The sequence below is a fragment of the Rhincodon typus genome, chromosome 2 (assembly GCF_021869965.1).
Source record: "Rhincodon typus isolate 14 chromosome 2, sRhiTyp1.1, whole genome shotgun sequence".
NCBI lineage: Eukaryota > Metazoa > Chordata > Chondrichthyes > Orectolobiformes > Rhincodontidae > Rhincodon > Rhincodon typus.
Window position 1 is genome coordinate 127,612,981 of NC_063333.1, and position 20,045 is coordinate 127,633,025.

At 38.7% G+C, this 20,045-nt stretch overlaps 1 protein-coding gene across 1 annotated transcript in view; it reads right to left on the bottom strand.

Moving 5' to 3' along the window:
* Nucleotides 1-12,282: 12,282 nt before the first annotated feature.
* Nucleotides 12,283-20,045, bottom strand: part of marchf6 (membrane-associated ring finger (C3HC4) 6) — a 93,474-nt gene continuing 85,711 nt past the window's right edge. Inside the window, exons 22-26 of the mRNA XM_048608953.1 lie at nucleotides 19,789-19,923; nucleotides 17,111-17,200; nucleotides 16,296-16,428; nucleotides 15,266-15,401; nucleotides 12,283-12,629 (exon numbers count right to left, since the gene is read on the bottom strand). Of these exons, the coding sequence (XP_048464910.1) occupies nucleotides 12,545-12,629; nucleotides 15,266-15,401; nucleotides 16,296-16,428; nucleotides 17,111-17,200; nucleotides 19,789-19,923 (579 nt within the window). The 3' untranslated portion in view covers nucleotides 12,283-12,544. The remainder of the gene's footprint in view (nucleotides 12,630-15,265; nucleotides 15,402-16,295; nucleotides 16,429-17,110; nucleotides 17,201-19,788; nucleotides 19,924-20,045) is intronic.

Here is a 20,045-nt window from a genome sequence, read left to right on the forward strand (position 1 = left end):
CAGCTTACAGACCCAAGTCAAACAGTACATGAGGTCAAAGTGATAGATTACATTGGTGCCATCAGAAAGGCTGAAGTCTTTACCTGCATCCTAGTGATATATCCCAAAAGAATGGGCAACATGCACTAAATGACAACATTGACACTGGTGCAAGTGCAAATGTTAACTCTTTATACATCTTAGATCTAACTGTAAATATTTCTTCTCAGGATGGATATCAGAAACTTTTCTGTCATTGACAAGGAGACCTTGTATTGTTGGTCTATCAGCATGTACTCAGCAATGTATCATCACATTCCACAAGCTAACCAATATGGCAATTCCAACACCAGGCCGCGATGAAATCTACCAATGACCTGAGCAAACTCTACACAGAGCCATTTGATCCTATAAGCAACTTCAAAGGCAGCATGACATCTAAAAGAAGATGCCCAATCCGGCATTGGCTCTCCTCATAAATCAGCATTCACATTAAGACTAAGCTCACACTGGAATTGGATTCCATGGTTTAAAAAAAACATCATTTGCAAAGCTGAACGTCTCACTGTTTAGTGAATTCTCATCATGTGTTTTGAAGAAAGATGGCACTCCATGAATAGGTTTAGATCCAGGGTGACTAAACTGTGCACTAATAAGATGTCCATACAAAGTTCTCCCCGAAAATAACTTTTTTTTATTATTCATTCACAGGATGAATGTGTTGCTGGCCAGGTAGCATTTATTGTCCATCACAAATTGTCCAGAGGGCAGTTAAGAGTCAACCACATTGCTGTGGGTCTGGAGTCACATGTAGGCCAGACCAGGTAAGGATAGCGGTTTCTTTCCCTAAAGGACATTAGTGAACCAGATGGGTACTTTCCCCAGTAATAGACAATAAATTAATGGTCATCATTAGATTCTTAATTCCAGATTTTTATTAAATTCAAAATTTAACCATCTGCCATAGTGGTATTTGAATCCGGGTCCCAGAACATTTCCTGGGTTTTGGGTTTAAAGAGGCCAGTGATAATGCCACTAGATCATTGCCTCCCCATCATCACTTAATCCCAAGTTTTCAGGTATGAAGCGTTATCCAAGTTTGATGCCATGAATGGATATTGGTCTATGCATGTGTGGACAGACAACTTTCGGAACACCTTTCAATTGATATTGTTTTCCAAGGTTACCTTTTAGATTATCTGTCAACTAGGATATATTATAACAACATATGGACTGCATCATAGAGAATCCAGCAGCCTCTATATCACTGATGGCAATGGAGATCTCTGGAAAATTAAACATGAGCATGACACAAACCTGCATGAGCTCACAGCAGCTGAAGAGTGTTGTTTTCAACAGCAAAAAGTGCCAGTATATCAACATAAACGTCTTTGGTCCAGTCTACACCTCAAATACTGTTAGACCCGATCCTATCCAAAACAGAAGATGTATGAAAGATGGTTTTCATACTGCAAAACAAAGGTGGTTTACAAAGGTGCTCAGCTTTTTCAACTTCTTATTCCCATATATTCCAGACTTTGTGACCAAAATATCTCTGATGTGAGATTTGCTCTGCAAAGACACACCATGTGGGAGAAAGATTGTCAACATTGCCTTCAGTTTATCAAAAATGCTTCATCTGCTAGCTGATGTATCTCTAGTTTTATGAGCACTCCAGACTTAACATGCTGGACGTAGATGCATCCCAGAAAGGCTTAGAGCAAGTCTATTTCAGAATGACAAGTCTATTGTGCATGGTTCTACACTCCTTATGACAGCTTAGACACCACTCTAATATTGAAAGGGAACCTCTAGCTTTAGTTTTCTCAAAGTTCCACACAGGAGTAAGCACTTCATTGTTCATACTGACCACAAACCATTGGAAATGATTTGTTGAAAACCTCTTACAATTGCACCTCCATGACTACAATAACTAGTTGTGAAGATCCAAGGATACAATTTTAAAGTAGAGTACAAACCAGGCTCACAGATAACTACTCCTGAGAGCTAGCAGACTTCCAAATCCCACTAACAGGAAAGATATTCCATGAGACCTACAAGGGGATATTGTCAATTTCAAGTTGAAAGATGGTCTCCACATCAATCTCATTTATTTTGGTCAAAACCACACAGAGCAGATTCAACAAGCTACATGTGATGATGTTCAGTTGCAAAAACCCAAAACAATCATGATCAGTAGGTGGACTAAACACATTCAACAGGTTCCTGAGCAAGCACGTTCTTTCTGGTTATTCAAAGACAAACTAGGACTCTCTAGGAATGCAAGTTTTGAAGGTAAACAAGTGATTAATGCATAAGCCCTATATTAAGACATGCTTCACCATATGAACAAAGGTTACACGAATGCAAAAAAACCTCAAAGTATTGGCACGTGAATCTACCTATTGGCCCAGCATCAATAAAGACATCGAACAACTGATCAAGAGATAACAAGGTGTAGAGCTGGATGAACACAGCAGGCCAAGCAGCATCAGAGGAGCAGGAAGGCTGACGTTTCGGGCCTAGACCCTTCTTCAGAAAATGATCTTCAGAACAACTGATCAAATTGTGTGAGATGTGTCAACTCCATCAACCTCAACAACTGAAGCTCTTATTCCGCCCAAAATTCCTTCTGAACTATAATGCACGATTACAACTCATAATTCCCACGTCCAAGGGCATGATCACATTCTGATGACTGATTATTTCACCAAATATCCTTTTATGAACTGAATCAATGATACTAGTAGTGCACGATAATTGCCATCTTAAGCATGTTTGGTGTTCCTCAGTAAATTTTGTCTGATAGCTGTCCACAGCACAATACTGCATCTTTCCAAGACACACGCAGGAAATGAGGTACTCAGCACATTACTTCCTCCCCTCATAATCCTCAATTGAATAGTCTCATAGAGAGAAGGTCATTGATGAAGTAGCTGAAGTTGGTTGGGCCTAGGACACTACCCGGAGGAACTCCTGCAGAGATGTTCTCGAGTGAAGATGATTGACCTCCAATAACAACAACCATTTTCTGACGTGCCAGGTTTTACACCAAACATCGGAGAGTTTGGTTCCAGATATCTATTGACTCCAGTTTTGCTAGGGCTCCTTGATATTACACTCAGTTGAATGCAGCCTTGATGTCTAGGACTGTCACTCTCACTTCACCTCACCTCTGGAATTCAGCTCTTCTGACCATGATTGAACCAAGACTGTAGGTAGGTCAGCAGCTTAGTGGCTCTGGCAGATCCCAAACTGAGCAGGTGCTGCTCAATAGCACTGTTGATGACATCTTCCATCGCTTTACTGATAATCGAGAAACTGATGGGGCAGTAATAGGCTGGGTCAGGTCTGTCCTATTTTGTGTATACGGGACATACTTGGACAATTTTCCACATTGTTGGGCAGATGCCAGTGTTGTAGCTGTACTACAACAGCTTTGCTAGGGGAGCGATAAGCTCTGGAGCACAAGTCTTCAATACTATTGCCAGAATGTCGTCAGGGCCTGTCGCCTTTGCAGTATCCAGTGCCCTCAACACTCTCTTGCTATCAAGTAGATTGAATTGAATTGGCTAAAGACTGGTATCTGTGATGCTTGATAGAAGACAAACACATTCTGACGTGCGAGCAAGAATCCAGTGAAAATGAAGAACTGACAGCTAGGCATAAAGATATAGAAAGAGAGAAATTAACGGGCCTAAAAGCCAACAAATCCCTTGGTCATTATTGCCGGTCTTACAAGAGGTGTTAAGAGATGGTATGTGCATTGGTTTTGATCTTTCACGAATTCCCTAAATTTCAAGATGATCCCCATAAATTTGTATGTTGTGAATCCTGACTTTAAAAAGGAGAAAAAATATGGTCATGTCCTTCAGCAAGTTTAACACCAGAACTGGAGACGATGCCAGCATATTATTAAGTATGTGGTAACTGGGGCACTTAAAATGACAATAATGAATTGATAGAGTTAGCAGTGTCGATTCAGTCAACAGTGTAAAAGTGTTTCACAAATCTACTGAGCTTTTCTAAGATCTTGAGTAAAAAGATGAGCGGTCAATATATTGATGTAGTACATTTGTATTTTCACAAAGTATTGATAGAAGGTTTTAAATTTAATTAGCACTTTTCATGAGCACAGAACACTGCAAAGCATTTTCTAGCCTATGAATGTAGTCACTAGTGTACTATAGGAAGTGTCATAGCCAAATTGAACTCAGCAAACTCTCACAAAGAGCATGGTAATGATAACCAGACAGAGAGAGATAATTTTTGGCTAGAATATTGTATATTTTCCCTGATCTTTTTCAAAATATTGTGATGGGATAGCTGATAGGGCAGTCAAGATATCTGTTTAACATCTCATCCAAAAGATGACACATTCAACAGTATAACGTTACTCACTGGATTACCATCCTTGATTTCAGCACTCAAGCCTGACAGTAAGTCTTAAATCCATAATTATCTGACACAGACTAGAGCACTACAGTGACAATGGCTCATTTAAAAAATGCCACCTAATAGGCTATTATTCAAAATTAGGGCTCATGGGATTAAGGAATACTCAAGATAAAAAAAGGGTGTAACAATAAATGGTTCATCTTCAAGTTAGAAAGTAGCATCTATTGGGGTATTACAAATTTGAACCTCAGTCATTTACAGTCTATCAATGGCTTTGATAAGGGGACCAAGTGTAAAGTCTAAAGACTTGTGGATGATACAAAGTTAGGTAGTAAAGAAATTAGGCTTTGTGAAGATGCAAGTCATCTACCAAAGGATATAGACAAGTAAAGTAAAAGAGCAAGATGATGGTAGGTGGAATATAACAAGGATAACATCGAGAGATAACAAGGTGTAGAGCTGGATGAACACAGCAGGCCAAGCAGCATCAGGAGGAGCAGGAAAGCTGAAGTTTCGGGTCTGGACCCTTCTTCAGGATAACATCAAATTATCCACTTTGGCAGGAAAAGAAAAAAGAATCTGTTAAACAGTAACAAACTATGACAAATAGATATTATGGTTTAGCAATCCTTGTCAGTAAATTATCAAGTAGGTATTGTAAGCAATTTGGAATGCAAATTATATATTAGCCTTTATCGCAAAGGGATAAAGTAAGAGTATAAGTAAGTCTTACTGGAATTATATGGTGACTTCGTGACAGCACAGTTTTGCACTGTATGTAATTTACCTGTCTGAAAACAAGTTCAACAAAAGTTCATTCAAACAATGGAATGAAAAATTGCCCTACACAGGAATATTGAGTAGACTGGGCCTACATTCCTTGCAGTCAAATAAAACCAAATTATTGTAGATACTGAAGATCTGAAATAAAAACAAAGTGCTGAAGACACTCAGCAAATCTTGCAGCATCTGCAGAATGAGGAGGCTAGTCAACGTTTGAACTTCGATAATTTTCTTCCTTGGAACAGAACTTTGGTTCCAAGGAAGTTATATTGGACTCAAAACATCTAGATGCTGCCAGACCTACTATTTCCAGCACTTTCTATTTTTATTCCCTTCGGTTAAAGTAATTTGGCAGAATACCTCATTACATACAAGGATCAAGACATAGCTCTACTTTTGGGGAGAAAGGCCTTTCTTGTCAGATCCTTCGTGCACGTCTAGAGTCTCACCATTGTGCCCTGCCATTAAAGTGGCTGTTGCAGCTTTACCACACAGGTATGGAGATGCAGTAGTTTTTATTGAGATTCACACTGATTCAATACCCTCAGTATAGGTCCCTAGAAGCAACCTCAGTGGAACATTAACTGCTGCTAGAGCTCCATAAACTCGGTGAGATGCTCATTGGTTTGTCCATGGCCTTTCAGTGCAAACAGCTGTTGATGAGTGTTGCAGATTAACATGCCAGGATATAAGCCCACATTGAGTGATGCAATGAAGCTTAGAGCACTGTGAAGAATCAGTGGAAAAGTCCACAATGCCCTCCTGTTGGAGTATACTGAAGTGCTAGAAGCATGTAAAAACCATTGGGATGTATGAAGCAGAGGATGTTTGACATGAAATATAACTACATTGTAGACACCACTCCTTACTGTAATGGTACATTGAAAACTCCCTGTACTTAAGAAGAATGAGGTGGCCTAACTGAAACATTAAAAAATAGGGTTTTTTCACATATATCTGTGGAATGTCAAGAACTGAGGACACAGTCTCTGGATAAAGAGACAGCTATGTGGGACTGAAAAAATTTCTTCACGTATGATTGAGACTCCTCGTAATCTCTAACTCAGCAAGCTGTAGATGTGCAGTCATTTAATGTGCTCAAGACAAAGATCAATGTATTTTTAGATGAAGTAATCAAAAGAAACATGCATGAGGTAGGAAAGACAAATAGGGGTAGACCATAAGTCATAACTTAGTTGTTACATTAGGATGTAATGTTTCTGTTAGAGGATGTTAGTGAGACCACATCTCAAATACGGTGTACATTTTTCATCTCCTTATACAAACGAAAGGGGTGGTTCAGATGAGGTTAACTAGATTTGTACCTGGAATGAGAAGGCTGCCTTATGAGTAAAGTTTGGACAGGCTGGGCTTACTTTTCATTGGAAGTCATAAGAACGAGGGGTGAGATTTGATTGAACTTTAAAAGATCCCAAATGGTCTCAAAATTTATGCTTGTAAACCTAGCAATATCAAAACAGAAAATGCTGGAGAAATTCAGCACATCTGGCAGCATTTGTGGAGAGAGAAACAAAGTTAACATTTCAAATCTAATTGAACCCAAAACATTAACTTTCTCTCTACATAAGAGGCTCGGCCTGGTGGGTTTCTCCAGCATTTGACAAACCTGCTTAGTGCATCTATTAATGAATCAGCCAGGTAAAAGATCAAGCTTAAAAATCAGTTTCACAGTAAAATTCTCAATCATGAAGACAGAGGGATTACTAAATGACTGTATTAATTGGAATCAAGTCTAAATCAGCGAACATTCGCACTTATTCAGGCAAAATGTTTTGGCAGTGATCAATAAAGTAGTTTTCCATACCAAGCAGAAAAATGCAGAAATGTATTCATGTTAGGTAGTTACTTTTGAGTGGCATGGGCTTGCTTAATGGGCCAAAGGACATTTTATTGTGCTGTAGATCTCTAATGACATGGCCCCAAAGCATTTTCCATCACAGCTTGAGCCATTTTGGAAATAATGTTATATCAAGCAAGCAAATGTATCCAGATTGCCTACCATTTCTCACTAACGACAATCCCTCTAACAATCACAGCATGATTTTTATCCCTACAGCAGGATTGCCTTTGGGTTGGAAAGCATGTATTGAAGTAAAAACTGGTCTGTAGCGATAGACTTTCCTCAAGCAAAATCAAATTGTCTGATTTAGAGATCACCAGCAACTCATTTCTGTGGCATCAGGTAAGTTTTATTCCATTACATCTTGAAGTATCACTTTTTAAAAAAAATCATGGCCCAGTGGCTAAAGCAATGTCAGTAGATTTTTCCCATCCCCTGGCAACTATTCATGACCTGTTAACTTGGCACATGGACTGAATGCAGGATTTTGATCTTATTTTTAAAAGAAAAATCTTAGATCTCATGGGTGTCACTGCGAAGGCTGACATTTATATTGTTCATTCCCCAGTTGCCTCTTGAAGACACTGCCAGCTTGTGGGAAGTTGCTACAGTTAGGAAATGTGCTCAGAAATATAAATGACTGAATGCCGAAAAATCCTTTAATTTTAAACTGAGCAAGATCAATAAACCAAAGTGATCTTACTAAGCAGGAAGCAGTATATACTTAACTAGCTCTTTACTAAGAATCAGCATCATTGTGGCATGCTACGTGTAGATTCTATTCCCTGCAAGTGCTCATCCAGTTTTCTTTTGAAATCGTTAATTGTCTCCAGTTTGATTAACATTGTAGGTGCTGCCTTCCTTCCTTACTTGCCACGCATCTTACTCAAAACCTTAAATCTATGGACCTAGCACTTGCATGACAAGCCAACAAAACAGGTTTTCTTTGCACAATTTATCAAAACCTGTCATGATCTTTTATGGTTCCAACAAATCTCACCAGAACCTGTTACTCCAAGGAGAACAAGGCCATCTTCTCCAAACTACCCTTGCAGCCAAAATCCCTCATCCTTAGAAACATTCTGATAAATCCCCTCTGCACCCTTTCAATGATGCTCACATCATTCCAAAATTATTTCACACGTCTTTTGGGTGGAGTGGGGAAGAGAAGAGACAGGGGAGGGCATTACAAAAGTGTCACTTATATTACCCTGGCTATAGTCTTTCAACAATGCATGTTCTATACTTGTATTTCAAAAGGCATTTGATTAGGTACCACATAACAAGCCAATACTAAAGCAAGCAGTGTCACTATGACAATGCGTAGAAGGCTTGATAATCTTCCTACAGTTTAATAAGAGTGTATTAAACAGATGCAGAAGTAGATTCTAGGGCTCTTCGAGCCTGCTCCACCATGCAATATGATCATGTCTGATCTTATACTTTAAGATCACTTTCCTGTGTATTCCCCAAAGAAGAAGTGACAACAGTAGAAAAGTGTACCTGATACAATTTCAGGAGTAAGACACTAGATGAAACTTAAAATGTTGAGAAATGGTAGGCAAAATTATGGGAGAATTAAAAAATATACATTGTTAAAACATTAAAAAGTACAGGAAACATTTGGGGTTCAAAATGCACACATTTGTAAAGGTGAAAACATTGACAGCCGTTGAACAGAATACCATATCCAAATTTTGCAAATTGGAGGGCAAAATCAGAAGTGATGTTTAGCCTATATAAATACTACTAATTAGGTCAGTCAGGATAACGTGTCCAATTTGGGTCTCTAACAGGAACTCAATAAAATGACACCAGGAATTTATGTGCAAAGATGAAAACATACATCTCCTTTCATGAAAGAAAATGAGGATATCTGCTAAAAGTGCTAAAGAGAGGGCTCACAATGAGATTAATTGGCAAAAACAAGATCCTGAAATTGGTTAGTCAGTATCTAGAGTATAGGTACAAAAATTGGAACAATGAAAGAAATGTTCTGCCTTGTATTTCTAAAGACACAATTTCCTCATTATGAGATGACTTTGCAAAACAGAAATCATGTTTTCTTCAAGCTTTTCCATTAAATTAATGTAAATGTGAACGTGTATTTAAACTGGCAGAGGCAGCTATTCAAACCCCCACTGAGCAATGCTTGGTCTGGACTAGAGCATCTGCTGCATGTTTCTATCAACTGTTCCCTCGTGTTTCAGGTCAAAAATTAAGACATTGCAGCTCAGGTGGTCATTCAGCCCACTGGCCCTGCACTAATACCAACTCAACTACAATCTCTTAGTGATCCTATTGCTAACCTAGAATTTGATACCACAGTTAGCACATTCAAAATGAAATAAACTTCGATTACAAACACCATACTTATTGATAATCTACATGACTTCTAACTTGTCATGTATGTCTTCCAATGGACCAACTTATTGATCAGAAAGTTTATTAAAATCACTTTTGGCTAGTTTATGCTCAATTATTAATTTCAATCTGATAGTCTAGTGGTTAGGATTCGGCACTCTCACTGCCACAGCCCCGGTTCAATTCCTAGTCAGGGAATGCAAGCTCGTCTCTGCTAGTTTTAGGGTGGCTCAGTGGTTAGCACTGCTGCCTCTCAGCGCCAGGGACCGGGTTCAATTCCAGCCTCGGGGGACTGTCCGTGTGGAGTTTGCACATTCTCCACGTGTCTGAGTGGGTTTCCTCTGGGTACTCTGGTTTCCGCCCACAGTCCAAATATGTGCAGGTGAGATGGATTGGCTATGTTAAATTGCCCATAGTGTCTAGGGTGGGAAATGCAGGGACAGGATAAGGGGTGGGTCAGGGTGGGATGCTCTTTGGAGAGTCAGTGTGGACTCGATGGGCCAAATGGCCTGCTTCCACGCTGTAAGGATTCTATGATCTATGAACAAGTATATTCCTGGTGAACAGGGAGAAAGTCAGAGTTGCCGTTTGAATTAACTGCAGAAGAAAGAATGTGAGTGAGAAGAGAAAAAATTATGCAGAGTAACGGTCTATTAAATGGTCTTAAGGCAGACGTCTTGTTATATACTGCAAAGTGGGGTGCAAACAGAGAAAGCATCTGTGACACATCATATATTAAAGATTTTATGATACCATCCTAAATGTCACCTTTGTAAATACAAAATTTTAATATCTGTATTCAATGTTAAAATAAAAATTACATTTACAGTTGACAATTCAGTACATCCCAGAAGTCATCTTCATTTGTTCACCAGTGCTGAGGTCTGCTTTCTTTGATCAGATGGAAAAATCATTCCAATCCAGAGACAAAATAGCAACTGGACAAATCTTCAGAGATCAGCAACATCCGCAAACATTATATTGCGGACACATGCTTATTGGAACCATGGCAAAATTATGGAAGCTAAAACAGTTCACCCCCCAACCCCTGCTTAAAAACACTATAGTAACAGCTCCTCGCCTCACTAAACCCTCCCAACTGCTATCACAAGGAAAAGCACTGAAGACCAAAACTTGCACTGACAATTATTTCAATTAGATTTATACTCATGCAGTTCTGAATTGAGAAGAAAGCCCATGATCAAACAGGATAAAGCAATTCCATGCAAACGGCAAAAGGGTGAACTTACTCTTTACTGCATGAACTCACTTTCCAATTGTTTACACCTTCAAGACAAGTTATTTTGAAATCAGGAAACTGACACTGATATTGCCCTTAAGAAAATAACTAAGTTCACAATAATGACATTTGTTGAAAAGTCAGTAGTCAGATTGATAGAGCACTCGCTTGCTGACTGGGAATTTTAAATCTGAATCTCAATGTTAGATGACACTTATCCTGAGCCTCCAACAAAGGCTAGACTAAGCAGCTGGTTCTGAAATTCAAGTCTGCTGTAATGGTCAAGGAAGATCTGAACTAAGAAAAGGAATAATCCCTTTTCAAAAGGCTCGTCTCTTTCTGGCTGATAATTAAACCAAATAGTGCATACATCTGAAGGTGCTGGGGTTGATCCACAGAAAACAAAAGTTTGTCTGAGAGGAAGTAAATTTGGACTGTTAGCCTTTGCCGTGGACTTTGTCATTTTTGAAATTTTTAACTTGTCAGTGTTGCAAGATTTTGTTAGTACTGGATACTTACTGCAGTAAAGCTGCATAACATGGTTGCACACAAGTGCAGTCACAAGTTTAAAGCAGCTGCACTGTACAATATTTAAGAAACAATTTTTCATCGTTTGATAATACATCATCCTTTCACTAGTAGCTGTAATGAAAATAAAGTTTATAGATCAAACAATAGCTTGTGTAAACATGCTACTTCTGCAGATTCTTTTAAAGTATATAATATCAAAATAAGTTGAATATAATCAAATTTGAGAAAACTGCATTAACTAGTGCCCAGATCTAGCCAACATCAGATTTCATCACCTAGTGATATATAGCTTTAAAATGACAAATTGTTTTTAAGCATATGTATTTGCAATAAAGTTCAAACTGAAATGTGCTCTCTCTCTCTCACACACACACATTTGGTCTTATGTAAAATATACCATAGTCTACAACCAGTAAAGGCAGTATCACCAGCTGCTCAGCATTATATTCTGCAGAACATAAACTCAATGAACACTCTGATTCACAGTGCTTGACATTTATGGAATGAAGATGATCATTGCTAAAAATCAGATTTCTGAAAAACTTTAATCTAAGTGTTGACACCACAAATTACTAGGTTGTAAGTCTCTGCCTCAGATAGACAGCCTGAATCTCAACCATAAGTGTACTTTACACTGCTGAAAAGACAGCAAGTGAACAAGTTAAATGAAGGTATGGCGAAAGAGATCCTAAAACAGAGGTGTTTTAGAATTACATCTGCAACAGATCGCAAGGAGATTTTAAGATGAACAATACATTGTTGCCAAATATAATCAACCTACAAAAAGCATCTTTTGAGGTATTACTGGTATAACACTCCACTATAGACTGCAATGCTGCAGATCTCAAAGGATTTTCTTCCAAATAAATTTTGAAATTGTCATGTTATTTAAGTTTGACTATTGCATGAAGATGACGAATCATACAGAGAACTTTAATTGTTGCGATTCCTGCGCAGGTTTGTTTTGCTTTTCCCTGTTTAAGAGTTATTTTATTTCAGAGTATTAAAACACCAGTCAATATGAACATTTCTTTTAAAAAAGTGAGCTCATGAAGTCTTCAAACACATCTTCACTGTATTGCTTCTGTGCCACTGTCACTCCCAAAACGTAGGACAACAGTTCAAATAAAGTGATGACTACATTTAATAAATTAATATACATATTTTAAGATTTACAATGCACATTCATTTATCTTTAAGGGGCTCAGAATGTTCATTCTATTTACACATATACAGTTATCATCATCAGCACTGGGGAAGAAAACAGGACCAGGTGGGGCCTTTTTTTTTGCTGGACCTTAGCAAAAATTGCATGGGAAGATGGGAGAAGAAAAATAGAAGGAAAAGGAAGGGCACATAGGAGGGATGGCAGGGTTGGTCAACACCCACTACTCTTCAGAAGGTGATGGTGCCGTCATGGTTTGTTTACCCGTCCTTCGCTCATAGTTAACAAGCCGTTGGCCAACGAGATATCTAGGTTTTAGAATAAAGAAAAAAGGACACAAACATTACCATAAAGCAAGTAATGTTTTTAACTAATAATGTAACACTTAAGGTACATTTCTGAAGATACTGATAAAAATATTTAGCCACATAGTTAATTGAGTTAGCCATGTGTGACATAAATGACAAGCTGGTTTACATATAGTGTGCATTAGAGAAATCCAGCCCACCCCTTCTCTTTTTACAACTTCTAGACTTGCAGACTTAAAAATGGCCATTTTACAAAAAAAACAACTTTGTGCTTCTCAACAACAGAGGATAACAGTTAATGAAGATACAACGTCCTGACGTGCACGAGATATTGACACTCATTCTGGTTGCCATCTAGGATGGAATCATTGCAGAAATCGACTCATCTTTCATTTAATGAATCCTTTTGAATCCTGGGAGGCATCACAGTCATAGTTATAGTTATAGTTACACAGTCATGATGTATGGAAACAGACCCTTCAGTCCAACGAGTCCATGCCAACCATGTTCCCAAACTAATCTAGTCCCATCTGCCTGCACTTGGCCCACATCTCTCCAAACCATTCCTATTCATCAACTTTTAAACACTAACTACCTACATCCACCACTTCCTCTGGCAGTTCATTCCACACACGAACCACTCTGTGTAAAAAAAAAAAAAAAAAAAGTCCCTCATGTCATTTTTAAATCTTTCTCCTCTTGGAATATGCCCCTTAGTTTTGAGCTCCCCCACCCTAGGGAGAAGACCCTTGTTATTCACCTTATCTGTGCCCCTCATGATTTTATAAACCTCAATAAGGTCACCCATGTACCTCCTACGCACCAGTGAAAGAAGTCCCAGCCTATCCCGTCTACTTTTATAACTCAAACCCTCCATTCCTGGCAATATCCTGGTAAATCTTTTCTGAACCCCCTCAGGTTTAACAATATCCTTCCTATAACAGGGCGACCAGAATTGCACACAGTACTCCAGAAGAGGCCTCAAGATCCTGTACAACCTCAACATGACATCCCAACTCCTGTCCTCACAGGACTGAGCAATGCAGATAAGCGTGTCAAATACCTTCTTAACCACCCTGTCTGTATGTGATGCAAATTTCAAAGAATTACACACTTTACATTTATCAGGCACCTCAAAACCCAGCCATCCTTAATGGAAATAAGTCATAAAGTCAGAGTCATACAGCACGGAAACAGGCCTTTCGGCCCAACTCATCCATGCTGACCAGGTTCCCAAAACAAAACTAGTCCCATTTGCTTCTTCAAACCCAAGAGACTGCCTGAGGCAGTGGTTAATTTGTATCCATGTTACTTTCCAAATGGATTTAAAACATCTATCCCCAATCAGAATGACCCAAAGTTGGAACATAATAAATAATTCTATTACACACTGAGGTTGCTACAAAAACACTCAACATGCAGTGCATCTGTTTAAGCAGCTTTAAGGCCTTTTCCAGACAATGGGGTCTAAACAGTAGCAATTTCTGCTAACTTTTGTTGGGACGCTCAAGGTGAAACATCTGTATTGTATCATGACAATTTTACAACAGAACGCATCCACTAGCATGTTTTGTTGTATAGCTGCCTGTGAAGTGTTTCAGTCTCTGCAGGCAATTTCCCCGCAAAGCTTCCCGACAAATTCGTTTGAAAATGCCTTTCCTCTTCATGCTTCCAACGTTTTGCCTACTAACGTTTCTGTGCCATGCAGTGGTGCCTGCAGCTCAGCTGCTTTACTTTTCAGCTCTTGTGGTTCCCTCCTTATGTTGGTTAGAAGCTGTCGATGCACAGAGACTGGGGCAGAAATTGCTTCCACTAAGTATTAGCGGGTTAATTGACACCCACTGTTATATATGGGTAAGTGGTGCAGCAAATTCAGCCAAGAGACAAATGGATATCAGTTTTCAACAAACCAGTGAAGACAAGAAAGCAATACCCTTTTGTTCCCATTATTGAGCAGCACACAGATGCACTGTAAAAGTGATGGTGATCCATACCAACAGCAGTTTCACTGCTCATTTCTCCACAGCTCAATAGGCTGCACTCTCCTCTTCATGTGCTTTAGATGATTTCCATGCTCACAAACATGACTGGGAAAAGGAATACATGGTGCAGTTTCTTGGTTGTTCCTTCACGTTTAAGGAACCACAAGTCACTTTTTTGAATTGTATACTGCCTGTAGGAAGTTGTTGTACTTTGAGGTTTTAACACCTTAGTCATCACTACCAAAAATGCTCCATTGGCCATGGCTCCCAATCTTGAACAAAAATCCTTCCCCTGATGGCATGAAAATGGGATGGCACAACTGAGGTCTCAAATGACCCGGTTACTCAAAGTTACAACATACACTGCCAAATCAAAAACCTATGAAAAGCTCATTTAAATTTTCACAGATTTTAATAAACCATGAATGAGAGTGTGAAAGGCCATAATCTAATCATAAGAACAGATGAAATTTCTATGTAGGTTAATATTAAAATTCCATTAGTGAGTTAACACACCTTTGAATTCAATCCTAGGTATCCATTAAACCACATCTGGATCTTTGATTGAACTGAGATTCATGTTGAGAAAATAATAGAAATGTTTTACTATTTTTATTCTCTCGTCAACGGTGAGCTGTTCAGTAAAATACCTACTTGTCATTTTTAATGTGTTCATAGAGACGCTTGAACTGGCGGATTTGGAAGGACAGGACTCCCATTAGTATCACAACCATGAGGAGCAAAGGATAAATTCGACGCTGGACTAGGTTCTGCATCTCAGTAGTTACACCTATATATTGCAGTGGGAACAAAGAGCAACATAAAATTTATACTGAATATATTGTGTACACAAAAATTGGGAAAACAAAGCAATTCATTTCTGGGTTATGATTCAAAATCACTGGCAAAGTGTGAAACAACAGATTCTGTACTCAAATTTAAAAAAGGAACTACGGATGCTGGAGATTTGAAATACACAAAAGCCGAAACAGCTTGAGAAACTCAGGTTTGGCAATATCTGTAGAGAGAAAGAACATTGATCTGAAATCGTTCTGGAGTGGGGCAGGGGGGGCACTGGACTCAAAACATTAGTTCTGTATTCTATCCATCAATGCTATCAGGCCTGCCGCATTTCTCCAGCAATTTCTACTTTTGTCTGTTTCAGATTCTTTACTCAAACATTTTAATCATGTCCGTTAATTCAGTTTGTTTCAATATTTCAAAGCAGAAACTGTCTATCATAGTGATAAAGCTAAGTAATTTGTCTGTCCCATGCAAACATGTGAACCATTACGCTTTCAGAACTTTGGGTAACCAACCAGGCGACTTGATGAAATATACATGAAGACTATAAATGTTTAGATAAAAAGGATTTACTTATACTGTCTTATCTGGAGATGGTTTCAACTATTACAATGTCTATTATATTTATCCAACAAAAATATCCAAGATAGCGGTGACTTCACTATGATAATTCCTAAGAAAACTGTCACCCCTTGGAGGGAGTACATTACACATTAACAATTCACACTCCATTTTTGAACTTTATTATCTAAATAAAGAAAACCTCAGACAGCAAGTTCTCAAGCAGAACAGTGTATCAATAAACACAATGTTAAGCAAGCAATCATTCTCATAAATTGTTTGGAAAAAAGCATTCTCAGGCAGATGGTTCAGTACTTACCCAGTAGGGGTACAATTCCAGCAGCTATGACGTATGGCAGACAGAGTGATAGCAGCAGCACTGCAATAACCGGTGCTGCAAGTTTGCAAATTATAAAATGCAAATCAATATTTCGAATTCCATTTGCATAGACCTAAAAAAAGGAAAAGTTTATGCTGAATTTATACGTTCACACACAAGCAGCACTGTATTACTTTGACTACTTAGGAACATAATTTATTGTAAACAAGTATGAAAACCTCTTCGTGCAGGACAGGTATGCTGCGACTTCAAGGTAATTAGCTGGCAACATTTGATTTCCTAACCTTAGCAAAGAGGGGTCAAGAACAACAGAACACAAGTTAAGAGGCATTCTAATCACTGATGCCGACCCGTGTATAAAGTGACAACTGGCAAAAATCTGGGGGTGTAGTCTATCTTTCCAGGAATTTCCAGAAAAAGCTTGCACATGTTGTAGTGAAATCAGAGTAGGTCACAGTGATAACTCAAAATAATCTGAGCTTGAATATATAAATTCTACTTTAAAGAAACACTACTTCAGCATCCCTGCAATGATGACCTCCACCTAAACAAATTAAATCAAACTGCAACTATTTTTTAAAAATTTAAAATGAAGAATCAGCTCCTTCGGTATCCAACAGTAACAATGGAAAAGTCTTTACCTTTTCACAAGTTTCTATCAATACTGGTAATTTAGTTTCAATTGAGACGTTGCAATCAGTTGCTGACTTGGAAAATAATTGAGAATTGATTGCAACATAGCAATCATGTCCTCGACAATTTCTATACATATTTTAAGTTTTTTCCAATTGTACCTGCTCAATGACAGTTTTCAGCCACCACTGAGGTCCCATCAGTGTTATAGCAGCAATTATTTTAGCATGGAGAACACCAAGAGCCCAATCCTGTTACAAAAACAAAACATCAGAATCCAAAGAAGTGGAACAACAGATAGTTATATATTTAATTAGAATGCTTATCCTCTCACAAACCGCTTTCCCGAATAGAACATCTTCAAAACCTGAACATGACCCAAACTTACTGGATGAAGTTCTCTGAAAAGGAGTAACCAAGAGCATAATCAACTGAAGACGGGCCATTTTCAATGTATGCAAGTAACAAATGGTTTATAACTTTACATATGTAAGTGTTGGTTACCCTGTAGAGAACTCTTGGAAAGTTCAGCGGGTCTGGCTCAGAATTTCTCTTCACAGATGCTACCAGACCCACTGAGATTTTCCAAGAGTTGTTAATTGTTAGCTCATGACTTTACCAGAAAAATCACAGATGTGCAGGTGCTACAAATGGAGTTGTGTTGCAGCACAATCCTCCACAGCCTTATCAGCCATTGCACCTAAGAGCCAGACTTGCACATAAAGGAAGACCAACTAATGGAACTTTTTGTTCTAGAAACAGCCCTGGCAGTTTAATGTTTCCTTGAAAAGTTTCCAAAACATTTTAGCTCAATTCAACTGGTAGGAGTCCAGACTGCCCAGTGCACCAATGAAAAAACAGTGCCTTGTCAAAGGTGCTGATCTCTTGAATGAGACATTAAAATAGAAATTCCCGCTAGTCCATTTGGTCAAATGGTAAAACACCACAACATCTTTCGAAAAACCAGAGTTTATCAGATGTTCCTTTTCATTACATCCTCAAACAATGCTAGAAACAGATGAACTTGAATTTGACTGTATGGCATGAAACACTTAAAATGCAAGCTGCATGTGCCTCCAAAACTAATGCACCGGTTATAAAGTGCACAGCAATGAAAACTGCACATTTCTGGAGCCTCCAGAGGAGGCAAAGAAGAAATGCAAGTTCTTTTCCTCTGACTCTGCACTTTCTGTCTAAAGTAGCTTCTCACGATAAGAGTCCAGAAACGAATTCAGACGCTATACTGAAAGAAACCAAAATAACTTGACTGACATTGAGAAATAACAGACTGAGTTTAATTTAGGTAAATGTGAAGTGTTGCATTGTGGCAAACCAGGGCAGGACTTAAACAGCGAACGGTAGGGCCCTCGGAAGTGTTGCCAAACAAAGAGGCCGAGGGGTGCAGGTGCACAGTTCCTTGAAAGTTAATTCTTAGGTAGACAGGTTGGTGAAGGTTTAGCACACTTGCCTTCATTGGACAGAAGATTGAGTATATGAGTTGGGACATCATATTGTGGCTGTACAGGACATTGGTTAGGCAACTTTCAGAATACTGCATGCAATTCTGGTTGCCTTTCTATAGGAAGGATGTTGTTAAACTTGAGATGGTGCAGAAAAGAGTTACAAGGATGTTGCTGGGACTGGAAGGTTTGAGTTATAGGGAGAGGTTGAATAAGCTGGGGCTTTTTCCCCCTGAAGCATTGGAGGCTGAGGGGTGACCTTACAGAGGTTTATAAAATTACTAAGGGCACGGATAGGGTGAATAGCCAAGGTCTTTTTCCTAGGCTGGGGAGTCCAAAACTAGAGGGCATAGATTTGAGGTGAGAGGGAAACAATTTAAAAAGGATTGAGGGATAACTTCTCCATGCAGAGGCCTGTCTCTGCATGGAATGAGCTTCCAGAGGAAGTGGTAGAGGCTGTTACAATTACAACATTTAAAAGGCATCTGGGTCTGTATACAAATACGAAGGGTTTGTAGAGATACGGGCCAAATCCTGGAAAATAGACTAGGTCAAATTGCTATGTCCGGTCGGCATGGATAAGTTGAACCGAAGGCTCTGTTTCCATGCTGTATGACTCTGAATATGACATTTCTTTTCATTCGCCATGCAAACTACTGATTATCTAATAGAGGTTTAATCATAAAGAGTTGTTCAAGGAATTAATTTTTCTCATTTGGAGCATACGACCAAGATGGGCTTGATGATATTTACATAAGAAATTATAAACCAGCAGCAAACTAGAATCAAAAAACAATTAAATGAACTATACATCCAGGATCAGAAAGCTCCAAGCTCTATTCAGCACCCACTTAACGGATGTTTTAGTATTTGATGTGGGGATTACAATAACAGATTTCCTTGTCATTAGCACCAGAACAATGTGCAAAAATAAAAGAAAGTCCTTGCCATGACTTTCAATAATGAACCAAAACTTGCAATTGTATAGCACCATGTATAACTTCAGGATGCCCCAAAGTACATTTTTTTAGCAGATGAAATACTTTTGAAGTCTCCAGCGTTACGGAAAAGAGAGCAGACATTTTCAAGGGTCCTACACGCAGTAAGGTTTTAAATCAGGCTCAATACAAATGAGCAGATAAGGTTGCTTTTCCTTAGTGCATAACAAAAGTGCTTAGAAAATCTTATAAACAGGGTTCTACAAGTTTCCATCCTGTTTCTAAGATCTTATATGTCTAATGAAAATATAAATCATGTTAGCCTTAAACTGACATCAATTTGATTATTTCTAAAGTTCCTCTGCCAAATGTTTTGTGGAATGCGCAAGTTATTTTGTGTAGGCAACATTATAAAGAATATACTCAAGACATGTCACATACCTGCCATGGGTAAAAGAGTGGTGTCTGATCCAGAGGGACCCTCAAAGGGGCAACAATAACCAGTTCAAACAAGAGTCCTAAAAGAAGAGGTACCATTCCAGCTAGAAGCAAAGCCACGACTAATGTTTTCACTATCTGCAGAGAAAACAAAGCAAACTATTTCAGAGATAGTAGGAACTGCAGATGCTGCAGAATCTGACATAACAAGGTGCAGAGCTGGATGAACACAGCAGGCCAAGCAGCATCACAGGAGCAGA